We start from the raw sequence: 11,744 nt of genomic DNA, 5'->3' as shown, positions 1-11,744 counted from the left end.
GAAGATATCTCCTCTGTCTCTCAGTCCACCAGTTACTTCACAACTTTATCCCACGTGCACACCCGCCCTCTTTCATCAGCCATAAACTTGCCCTTGCCCGTCTCGTCCACCAGCCAGCAGGCCCAGCTACTCTTTCTGAGGGCCTCCAGGTTCAGTTCACAACAAGCACGTGCATTTATCCCCCAAGAAACTACAGCCCCCCAAATGCTTTGCGGCAACCTCTGGGCCTTCAGTACTACCAAAGACTAAAGGTTTTTCAGCGCGGGTCAGCCCCTGCATGGCTTTTTGGGAATTGTAGTTCATCTGCGAAGAGCCTGGGAACAACAGTAAGGCAGCAAGCCACCCTTCCCAGAATGCATAGCGCTCGTCCTCACCAATCCGAAGCGCAGATCTTGGAAGTAGGCGGGGACGTGAAGGAGCTGTCCGGCGCACGCGCTGTCTGTGGCTGGGGAATTCATGTGGAGGTCAGAGTGGAAGCAGGTGAGAAAGCTGGGGAGCGGCTGTGGTCCGCGTTCTGGAGTCCCTGCAGTCCCCCCTCTGCGTTCTCATTCTCCTCAAGTTTGGGCGGGCGGAGTGTGTGCCTGGGTCCGCCTCGTGTCGGAGGGGAAGGGGGTGAGCCTGGGAGGAGCCTGGAGTTGCGTAGAGTGAGGTAGGTGTGTATGGGGGCAGGGTGAGGAATAATCCAGAAGCTATTAGGAATGGAAAGGCCGAGGGGTCAGGACTAGGCGTCCTGATCACGGGAATAGAATAGTTAAGTGCACGGATAGAGATGAAGATACTCAGAAGTTGAGGCCTGAGAAAGAGGAGAGGCTGAAGTGGCCGACGACGATGGGGCGGGGAAAGACAAAGTTTAAGTGCAAGAGCAGATTGTAGAGAGGTCAGCTGCGCTCCCGCCCGCCCCGCTTCTGCCTCCACCCCAACCTGTTCCAGGGCTGTTGCTCGCGGTGCAGCTGTTTAGTACCTTTTTGGCCCAGTTATTTCTCGTGATTTGTTGGCCCCAGAACGTCATCCAGGGCCTGCTTCCGTAATAACAGGTCATTCATTCTTAATACCTGATGTTGAGAAACGCTGGTGAGGAGTTAAGCTGTGTCTTCTAGAATTAGACCTCCAGGTTCTAATCCTGGTTGCCTCCTTCATAGCTGCCTGATCTTAGGCTTCTCTTGTAACTTAACTTCTCTTTGTGCTTCAGTTTCCTCATCTGTGTAGTCCTCTACTTCATAGGGGTTGATGTGAAGATTAAATACACCAGTTGCCGTTAGAAGACTCCCTGTTGTAAAGGTTAGCTGCTACTGTTGTTTTGTTCTTGGAATCATGTTCTTTTCTGAATCAAAATCGCACAAGACCAACCCCACAGCCTCTCTTCTGGGGCCTGCAGGTCCAGGAGATGAGAGGCTGTTTTGGTATGGTGCTAAGTTTTCTACGGGTAATCCAGCCCATGACTCCTTCCCATTTTGAACCAATACCCCCAGACGCCATTTCTTAAGTAGTAGAAAAAGAAGCAAGCTGCGGAAAAAGAAGATCAGAGGAATTGATTATACACTTTTACAAGCTGCAGAGTGTTATTTATGAAATGTTTTTCAGTTGAAGGTTTAGAGCTCTCAGGACTGGGGAAATAAATAGCTAGCTTGAGAAATGCAGGTGATGCCTCAGAGAGGGCTTCCTCTGAGGATTGGGGATTGAGTTGTTTTGTTTGTTTTGTTTTGTTTTTACCCCCTTAGGTGTGAGTGAGTCCAGCCAAAGGAGACATGGCTGCCAAAGTGTTTGAGTCCATTGGCAAGTTTGGTCTTGCCTTAGCCGTTGCAGGAGGCGTGGTGAACTCTGCCTTGTATAATGGTGAGGCACTGAGGGGTGGTGGGTCACTGACCTTTGCCAGAGGATTTTCATTGGTCTGCCTAGCCCATGTGACACTCCTGTTGGCAACCACTTGCTGTGAATATATTTGACCAAGAAGGCTCACCTGCTGCCATCCTGCACCATGTGATGGCCTTGTCATCAGAACCTCTGTCCTTGGAGCCTTAGGTTCTCTCAGAGCCTTTCTTTACAAAGAGCCTCCCAACCTAGTTGGGTGTTGCCACCTTCTCTTGTTAAAGTGATGCTGCATCAGTATGTCAGGATTTTGCTGGCCAGTTGAAATGGAGAGTGTGTTCTCTTCTGCCTGTGTGGGGAGTAACTCAGCAAGGGCTTTAGACCTTTGGTGACCTTGATCTGAGCAGAAACTTTTGCTCTGCTCTAGTTGAGTTGTTCCCGAGAAAATATCTTTGAGATGCATTGCCCAGCTTTTATCAGCGTAACCAGGCTTGAAGCTGTCTTTTGGGGACTTCCCTGGCAGTCCAGTGGTTAAGACTCTGTCCTTCCACTGCAGGGGCTCAGGTTTGGTCCCTGGTTGGCGAATTAAGGTCTTGCAGATGGAGTGCTATGGCCAAAAATTAAAAAACAAAACAGCTAGATTTTCTTCCACTTTCCTGTGTGACTTCAGGCAAGTCACCTTCCCCTCCATAGGACTCAGCTTTCTCGTTGGTCAAGCAGCAGGATTGAACTAGTTTATGTCTAAGACCCCTCCTGCTTTGATATTCTCTTAACTTTTCACTGTTGGAAAGCAGCAGTAGATTGACCCATTTCACGCGAGCCTCTGACAGCAGGAGGATTACTTTCAGAGTGAAGATACTGGACCAACTATAAAGTCCAAAAAGGCAGAGACAGAAAGCAGCTGATCAGAAAAGCCTGCTCTGCTTCTGTGGACCAGCTTTGTACTCTGATCTTTCTGGCCACCCTGCATGGCTAGACTGTATCACCATCATTAATTGCTCTCTGAAATTAGCAAGACAGCTCTATATCCCCTTCAGAGTTTAGAGAAACCAAGCTGTTGGAAAGGAAAAAATGAGGACTTCCAAATTTCAGGATTGCCGTAGGAAGGGTGCTGCTTCTGGGAACTCTGGGTTAAATGGGAACCAGGATGGACTGTGAGTTTTAGAAGGAAGTTTTGGGAGCTGGTTCCTAGGAATGTGTTGGTGGGAGTTCATGGGTGGAGTGGTTAATAATCAGCAGCCAGTTGTTTCAAGGAGGAAGAATGCTGAGAATAGATCCTGTTACCGAAGTCCTTGGGAGGACATGGGACAGAAAGTGATTGCTTTGTTTTGTAGCTGTTAAGAAGCCTCTGGAGTCCTGAAGTGTGGGAAGACAGAGCAAGAGACCTACTATATGAACAGAAAACACCAGGGGTCTTTCAGACGCAATCCTTTCGGTTAAAGGGTGAGGGGATTTTTCTGACCCATTGTTATCCTTCATTCCCAGTGGATGCTGGGCACAGAGCTGTCATCTTTGACCGGTTCCGGGGAGTGCAGGACATTGTCGTAGGAGAAGGGACTCACTTCCTCATCCCTTGGGTACAGAAACCAATTATCTTTGACTGCCGCTCTCGACCACGTAATGTACCAGTAATCACTGGTAGCAAAGGTGAGTCTCATCTGTGGGTCTCAGCTGTGGGATCCAGAATGGGTTGAACTTCCCTAAATATTTTTCCTGAAGAGTTTTATGTGGCTACAGAAAAAGAAATATACAAGCATGCCTGAAGAGATATTATGAGTTCAGTTCCAGACCCCTGCAACAAAGCAAATATTGTAATAAAGCGAGTCACACAAATATTTTTGTTTCGCAGTGCATATAGAAGTTATGTTTATCCCATACTGTATCCTATTACAGGTGCAACAGCTCTATCTCTAAAGAAACAGTGTACATACCATGATTAAAAAATACTTTATGGCTAAAAAATGCTAACCATCATCTGAGCCTTCAGTGAATTATAGTAGTAACATCACAGATCACCATAATGAATGTAATAATATTGGAAAGTTTGGAATATTGTAAGTTACCAAAATGTGACTCAGAGAGACTTTCTTGGTAGTTAAGAATCTGCCTTGAAATGCAAGGGATACCGGTTCGATCCCCAGTCAGTGAAATAGATCCCACAACAAAGGCTGCACGTGAGCCACAACTAGAGAGTCCCCGTATGGCAGCAGAAGATCCCGTGTGCCACGACTAAGACCCAAATCAGCCAAATAAGTATTTTTTAAAATGTGATACAGACATGAAGTGAGCAGGTGCTGTTAGAAAAATGGTGGTAATAAACTTGCTTGATAAACTGTTGCCCCAGACCTTCCATTTGTAGGAAATACGGTGCATGCGAAGCACAAATAAATGAGGTGTGCCTGTGTATTCAAGATACACACACAACTGTATGAATTTAGAGAAATGAACGGATATATTTCAGTAGTCGCACAGCGATCCAGGTTTGTTTTTTTTTTTTTGCGATCCAGTTTTAAAGAAATCTGAACGTGCCTTTGCTCTCTCTCGGTTGACCCTCCCCACCAGGTCTTGTTCCCCAGGTGACTGTACACTGATCCACCCGTTGTGTTGCCTTCACAGCTGGCTTGCCCTTGCTTCCAGGCCTGTGTTTCCAGCAGTGCTGCTCTCACACTGTTACCTCCTGGGCCAAGGCCCACGTCTCTGAGAGCAACCTGGTGTCTGACATGCCCCCGACTCCCTGGTTGGAACCCGAAATGAATTGCTGTCACGGTTCTTCCCTCCCCATCGTACACACAGAGGTGCATGGCAGTAAATGGAGCGGCAGACGCTGGCTCGGCTGTGACCTTTCTGTGCGGGAGGAGAGGATCGTGTGGATATTGCTGGTCCTCGGAGAATGTTTGCTTTCTGTAGTAGTGTCAGGCTTTGTGCTGGGTGGGAGGGAGGGGTAGTTCAGCGATGAGTAAAGCGGGAGCCTTTAGGAGCTCAGTCTGGCAAGGGAGACAGACGTGGACAGGCGTTAGGAGTGGGGTGTGGTGAATGCAGCATGTAGGGGAGCAGAGGGGAGCTGTGCGGAACGGGCCTCTGTGCTGGTGCTTGAGAGTGAGAAGTGAGTTGGACAGGGGAGGGGACACGGTATTGTCTAATCTGTCCTGTTTCTCCCAACGAGGGAGAGGCTGAGCCTCCTGTAAAGGGTCTGGCCTGCCTACTACATCAGAGGAAATCAACAGTGGGGTGGGGTTCATTAAGAAACGTCTTCAGTTCAGTCGCTCAGTCGTGTCCGACTCTTTGCGACCCCATGAATCGCAGCACACCAGGCCTCCCTGTCCATCACCATCTCCCAGAGTTCACTCAAACTCATGTCCATTGAGTCGGTGATGCCATCCAGCCATCTCATCCTCTGTCGTCCCCTTTTCCTCCTGCCCCCAATTCCTCCCAGCATCAGGGTCTTTTCCAATGAGTCAACTCTTCGCATGAGGTGGCCAAAGTACTGGAGTTTCAGCTTTAGCATCATTCCTTCCAAAGAAATCCCAGGGCTGATCTCCTTTAGAATGGACTGGTTGGATCTCCTTGCAGTCCAAAGGACTCTCAAGAGTCTTCTCCAACACCACAGTTCAAAAGCATAAATTCTTCAACGCTCAGCTTTCTTCACAGTCCAACTCTCACATCCATACATGACCACTGGAAAAGCCATAGCCTTGACTAGACGGACCTTTGTTGGCAAAGTAATGTCTCTGTTTTTCAATATGCTATCTAGGTTGGTCATAACTTTGCTTCTAAGGAGTAACCGTCTTTTAATTTCATGGCTGCAGTCACCATCTGTAGTGATTTTGGAGCCCAAAAAAGAAAGTCTGACACTGTTTCCACTGTTTCCCCATCTATTTGCCATGAAGTGATGGGACCAGATGCCATGATCTTCGTTTTCTGAATGTTGAGCTTTAAGTCAGCTTTTTCACTCTCCTCTTTCACTTTCCTCAAGAGGCTTTTTAGTTCCTCTTCACTTTCTGCCATAAAGGTGGTATCATCTGCATATCTGAGGTTATTGATATTTCTCCCAGCAATCTTGATTCCAGCTTGTGCTTCTTCCAGCCCAGCATTTCTCATGATGTACTCTGCATATAATTTAAATAATTTAACTTAAAGGCCTTAACGAGCGCATGTGTAACCATTTCCCGCTCTGGTGCCTGGTTCAGAACTCATCTCATGGGCACTTGATCCATATTGTTGATGACTGCAAGCAGTGCCTCAGCCCCAAGCACAACTGGATTGTCAGGGGAAGTTGTAATTTCCTGGGTCCTTTGACCAGTAATGAGAAGCGGCCTCTCAATGAGTCTGATAACCCCTCACCTCTGTTGCATATTTGACAGAATGCCTTTATATCTGTCTCCTCCTTCAGTTTCCCCCAACGTGCCCAGAAGGCAGATGATATCATCCCTGTTCTTACAGATGAGGAAATAAGCTGAGAGAGGCTAAGGCTGTGTAATAAGTAAACATTAGAGTTAAGGCACAGCCAGGCCCTGGACTCTTAGTCCACTGGGCTCACAGTCATCTCTCTGAGGCATACTCCTGCCTTGAGCCACATTGACCTGGCCTTGGAGAGGCCTTATCCTAGAATTCTTGGCATTGGCTTATCTCTTTGCTTAAAATATTCGTTATTCCAGAGATTCCATGGCACCTACTAGACCTATAATCTGAATTTGCTCATGTCAGAGGGCATTCAGGACACAGAAAAGCTGTCATCACCAGAATCCTTTGAGAAGTTATTAGCGCTGGTGCTCTGCTGGGTTCTCTACCAAAGAAACCATGAACCTGTGCACCTCACCTTGAAGGGTTTGTTAATCAGCCACTTTACTTATAAACTGTAGCACATTTGGCATAGGGGAGGTCATAGGAGGCCATGTGATCTGTATTTTTAACTCCAGCATCTGTGCCCTGCCCTCAGATTTACAGAATGTCAACATCACACTGCGCATCCTCTTCCGGCCGGTTGCTAGTCAGCTTCCTCGCATCTTCACCAGCATCGGCGAGGACTACGACGAGCGCGTGCTGCCGTCCATCACTACAGAGATCCTCAAGTCCGTGGTGGTGAGTGAGCAGGGCCTTGTCCTCGAGCCCTGCCCCCAAGAGCGCACTCGGTGTCAGGAAGAGCTTGGTGATGACTGGTTGGGATTCTGCTTCTTCGCAATCATGACTGGCTCCTCTGCCTTCCCTTGGAACCAGGCTCGCTTTGATGCTGGAGAACTGATCACCCAGAGAGAGCTGGTCTCCAGACAGGTGAGCGATGACCTCACAGAGCGAGCAGCGACCTTTGGGCTCATCCTGGATGACGTATCCTTGGTAAGGGTCTTGGGGAGCCTGAGGGGTGGGGGTGGGGGTGCCTGGCTCCGTTTCTGGGTAGATACTGTGAGGTCCTACCTTGCACTTTCCTTGATGAAGACTGGAAAACAATGAACCTTCTTAGTGCTGTGAGACAGTCTCCTTGGGTTTATTTTCAGATGAGGATTCTTTTCCCAGCCCTGTGCCACAGGCGTTTCTATTTGATTTTCCGTCCTGCCCAGGTGGTCCCTAGCCACTAGGTTTTTTCCCTTCCCCAGGCTGAGTGTTCCTCGTGGCTCCCAGCAGTATTGTCACGTTCACTTCGTTTGGCGCAGAAACTATCTGTTAGAGACTGGGGAGCAGCTGGCATAGTCTTTTCTCCCAGGCACGGACCTCCCAGCCTGACCCCTGGGACTTTCCTAACACTTAGGGTTTGAAGTACAGTGACGTGATCTCTGAGAACTCCCTGTGAAAGGTGATAGAGTGTAAATGAATGGTTCTGTCCCCCAAAGCCTGGTATGGGGGCATCTCTGAGGCATGAGTTACCCTCTTGAGACTGTGTGGTCTGTGTATTTATACGACATTGAATGCCGCAGTGCAGACAGAAAGCAATACAGGCAGGATAGCATTTCAGATCAGGGAGGGTGAGGGAAAGGGGTCGTGTTTCTGATTCTCTGGGAAAAATCATTTGGAGTGATTTGCTCGGGTAGTGAGGTAGAGCGTTTCCTGTTCCGTTCTGCGCGTCGCTGGGGAAAGGCACCGTTTCCCACTCGGCATCTGTGCAGCTGTTTAAACAGCACCCTGTGCACACCCATGGCTCACCCCAGGGCACTGCCTCCGTGGAGGCATTTGGGTTCCCTCTACTGGCAAGACGCCAGCTGCAGCCACTTGGCCCTGAGACCGGGGCAGTTTCTCAGGCCCTCCCGCTTAGTGTTAATCTAAACACCTTGGCCATGAGAACATAGTAAGTAAAAACCTAAGGAGAACCTTGGCATTTTGCTAAATTTTAACCACATAGTCCATTCTGGGGAAATGCAGGTGGACCACAAGAAAAGGTGTCTAAGAGGTGTGAGGAGAAAATTAGGTTTCATGGGGTGTTTGCTGCCTTCAGCTGGCCCTTCTGGAAAGAAATTTTATTCCTTAATTGCGCACTTCATTTGCAGTGCTCAGGATCATATTTTCTTCCCCAAACTTTGAACAGGAGTCCAGCAATGGAGCAAGCAAGGTAGAACAGCTGCAGTATAAGAGTTAGGAGTGTTGAAAGTCCTGAAAAGACAATGGACTGCAATTTACTCTCCAGAAGAGGGTTTGAGCTGCTTATTTTTTTTTAAAGCAGAGATTGGGAGTGTGGAGGTGGAATGAAACAAGTAGAATTTGATAGCAAAACTCATACTCTTCTCCCCTTTATTCTTCCCGTTTAAAAAAAAGTTAGATAAATAAATTCGGCTTTAGGAGTGCTGAGCTCTGTTCCCATTATTTGCACTTGGTCACTTATGTTACTAGGGAAGACCTATGCATAATCAGAATTTTAAACCTTCACCCTAAGCAATAATCTTTACCTGCTTTCTCTTTCTTTTAAACCCTTTACCAGAAGGACTTGCTCATAAGGAATTCTGTGATTTGCAAAATCATGATTTGGAAGTCTCACTCCTCTTCTTCCTGTTTTGTGATGGAGATGCTGTGAGAAAGCGGTGGACTGGTTAATCTATAAGCGGAGAGCTCACACTCTTGAATCCCTGAGAACCAGCTGTGTGGTTCTCACTCTCAGGGGCTCAGTTTTCCATCTGGTCTCTCTGGGGGCTTTGAGCAGGCATCAAAGGGCCTTGGAAGAGTACTTGTCGGTGCTGGGGGTCCTGGAAGCCACCGTTCTCCTCCCCTGGGGAGGTGGTCACTTGAGCACACACCTTCTGGTCCCCATGGCTGTTTCCTACCTGAGGACAGTGATGAACAGGAGCACTTGGGGCAGCTGAGGATTCTGGGCTGTGAACTCAGTTTGGACACGGATGTGGAGGTGGAAGGGTGTTCTGGCCTCATGTTATCTCCAGCTGTTAGAGCCATTCCTGGCCTCTTCCTCCAGCCACCATGGGGGCTCTGCAGCAGCCCTGTCAAAGCAATTACAATGCCTCATCTTGCTCTCACTCTCTCCCCTTAGACGCATCTGACCTTTGGGAAGGAGTTCACAGAAGCGGTGGAAGCCAAACAGGTGGCTCAGCAGGAAGCAGAGAGGGCCAGATTTGTGGTGGAAAAGGTGAGTGCTCAACCAGATGGCAGGAGCCTCTCTCCCCTTTCTCCTGTGCTCAGCCGCCCCGTTTGCTGGGTGGCCTGGAAATTCATCATATGTCATCTCTTCTTCCGGGATCATCGGAAGGGGATTGAAAAGACTGTACTCCTGCAATTGGTTCCAGAGTCTTTAGGGTCTAGTCAGAGATATGTGAGGTTATGTTCCTAAATCATTGAAGAGTAATTTCATTTCCACGTCCCTAAGATCAAAACTCTCCCACAAATAAAAATGTTTCTTCTGGAATATTTTCAGCTTCACTGAGAAGTTGTTTTTAGCCTTGGTCACACAGTGAAAGCTGACAGCCTAAAGGATCAAACGTTGCACCAGATACACTATTGTCGCTGGATTGTTTTCAAGCACTAAATCCATCCAGATGTGTCAGTGTGCTGGCGTGCAGTGGATTTGCACAGGGCCTGGTCTTTCAGTCTTTGCGAAGGTGTATTTATTTCATGTATCTCCTTCTTCCCACCATTAACACACTTGGATTTTTATTCCTAATCAAGATGCCTTAGTCCTTAGAATCAAACAAAGAAAGATATATGGGTAGACGTTTAACTTTAGAGAATATAGACTCCAAGCGGGTGGAGTTGTTTTTTCTTTTTTCTTCCTCTCTCCAGCATCTAGAACATATCAAAACCATGCCTAAGGTAGATACTAGGTATCCGTAAACATTTGTTGAGTGAACAGCCCCAGAGCCTCAGTTGAGCAGCTGTGTGTTAACCTCAGGGAGGCCCTGCACCGCGCTCTCCTCCCACCCTTCTGCAGGTCATGCATTGTAGATAGACGTCTTCCTGTTGATACGAGCTGGGAGAGCCAGGAGGTCTTGTACTGTCTGCCCAAGTTCCTGGTTGGGAACCCCTTCAGCCCACAGTCCAAGGAGCATCCTGTGCCTGCTGCTCCTACTTGGCGGCACTGGTTTTGATGAAAGTCACTTTGACTTGGGCCTGGAGGAAAAGATGAAGGTTGAGTCGACCTTCCTTTCTCTCTTGCTTTCCTTGGCCTGGGATCCTCCAGGCTCAGAGTAGGTGGCTGGCCTCAGTTGCTGTTAATGTTATTGAGGACTTTGAAATAAGACAGCTGTCTATACAGCCAACAGAAATGTGTCTCTATAGTAGTGAGCAGTGGGCATGATGGGGGCAAGGAGGATTGAGTGAACAGTGTTTGTTGAGCCCTTTTGAAGGGAGCGGTGAAATCCCAGAGCTCATTTCAGGACCCAGAGAGGGTGCCTAACACAGGGCTGTTGAGGCTGTAACCCGCCATCCACGCCCCAGAGTGTCATCTTGGTCTCTGCCTCCACCCTTGCAGGCTGAGCAGCAGAAGAAGGCAGCCATCATCTCCGCAGAGGGCGACTCCAAGGCGGCGGAGTTAATTGCCAACTCGCTCGCCACTGCAGGCGACGGCCTGATCGAGCTGCGCAAGCTGGAGGCCGCGGAAGACATCGCGTACCAGCTGTCGCGCTCACGGAACATCACCTACCTGCCCGCCGGGCAGTCGGTGCTCCTCCAGCTGCCCCAGTGAGGCCCACACCTCCTGGGCCAGCTGGACCACAGCCCCGAAGTTGCTCAGCACCACCTTCCTTCTCCTGCCCCAGAAATCACTGTGAAACTTCATGATTGGCTTAAAGTGAAGGAAATAAAAGTAAAATCACTTCAGATCTCTTATTTACTCAATCAGATGAAGCTCTTTGATTCTTCTCATTTCCATCCCCCTTTTTTTTAATTTACCTTCCTACCCAAAATTGCTAAGTGCCTACACAGACAGCTTGGCTCCTGTCTTTGGGGCTGGCTGGCACTCCTGCCCAGGCACTGACAATTGGCAGAAGAAAGGCCGGGCCTTGTGTGTAATGAGCTGGGAGTCAGTGGGAGGCCTGAGTAAACTTGTAGCCTCCAACCAACCCTTCATTCAGGATTTGAGGAAGATGGCACACGCAGATGAATGGTGAACACAGGCCTCGGGTTTCTCCAATGGTTTCTGCACAGACCCAGCTGAAGAGAGGTGCTGGGGTGGGTCAGAGGAAGTGATCCATCTCTTACCATAAAGCTGATGCTCTTTAACTGCGGGACCAGCAGAAGCAGGTGTGTACAAATGGCACGGATTGAAGAATCTGCCTCCGTGAAGGTGGGTGGGCCTGATTTGATTTGCTCTCCCCCCGCCCCAGAGTCCTGGAATGGATTTGAATAGAGAGAGCAGGCCTGGCCCGAGATGAGAGTCCTGTGGCCTTCCTCTCCGCCTCCCACCTTCGTGTCTCAAATACCCGGCGGATTTCCAGCTTGAAGGATTGCATCCGGCCAGAGCTGTACGGGCCTGCCAAAGACGTGTGCATCCAGTGTTCTGGCTCCCTGGTTCA

The 11,744-nt window shown here is 48.9% G+C and overlaps 1 protein-coding gene across 5 annotated transcripts; it reads left to right on the top strand.

Moving 5' to 3' along the window:
- The first annotated feature begins 447 nt into the window (after window positions 1–447).
- Window positions 448–11,049, top strand: PHB1 (prohibitin 1). 5 transcript variants are annotated; one of them, XM_086358118.1, is made up of 8 exons: window positions 448–480; window positions 1,222–1,278; window positions 1,719–1,833; window positions 3,292–3,453; window positions 6,743–6,885; window positions 7,021–7,137; window positions 9,269–9,364; window positions 10,703–11,049. In XM_086358118.1, exons 3-8 carry the CDS (start codon window positions 1,746–1,748, stop codon window positions 10,913–10,915), a joined length of 819 nt encoding a protein of 272 aa, XP_086214244.1. In that variant the 5' UTR covers window positions 448–480; window positions 1,222–1,278; window positions 1,719–1,745; the 3' UTR covers window positions 10,916–11,049. The 5 variants fall into 5 exon arrangements, with proteins under 5 accessions (XP_086214244.1, XP_086214242.1, XP_086214243.1 ...); XM_086358116.1 differs by having other exon boundaries at window positions 1,190–1,278; XM_086358117.1 differs by having other exon boundaries at window positions 448–649; window positions 1,190–1,278.
- Window positions 11,050–11,744: the final 695 nt, after the last annotated feature.

The sequence above is a fragment of the Bos grunniens genome, chromosome 19 (assembly GCF_055505025.1).
Source record: "Bos grunniens cultivar Pamir isolate PY7600 chromosome 19, Bosgru_T2T1.0, whole genome shotgun sequence".
Classification (NCBI taxonomy): Eukaryota; Metazoa; Chordata; class Mammalia; order Artiodactyla; family Bovidae; genus Bos; species Bos grunniens.
Note: the sequence above shows the minus strand (reverse complement) of the source record. Positions and strands in the feature narration are given on the sequence as shown.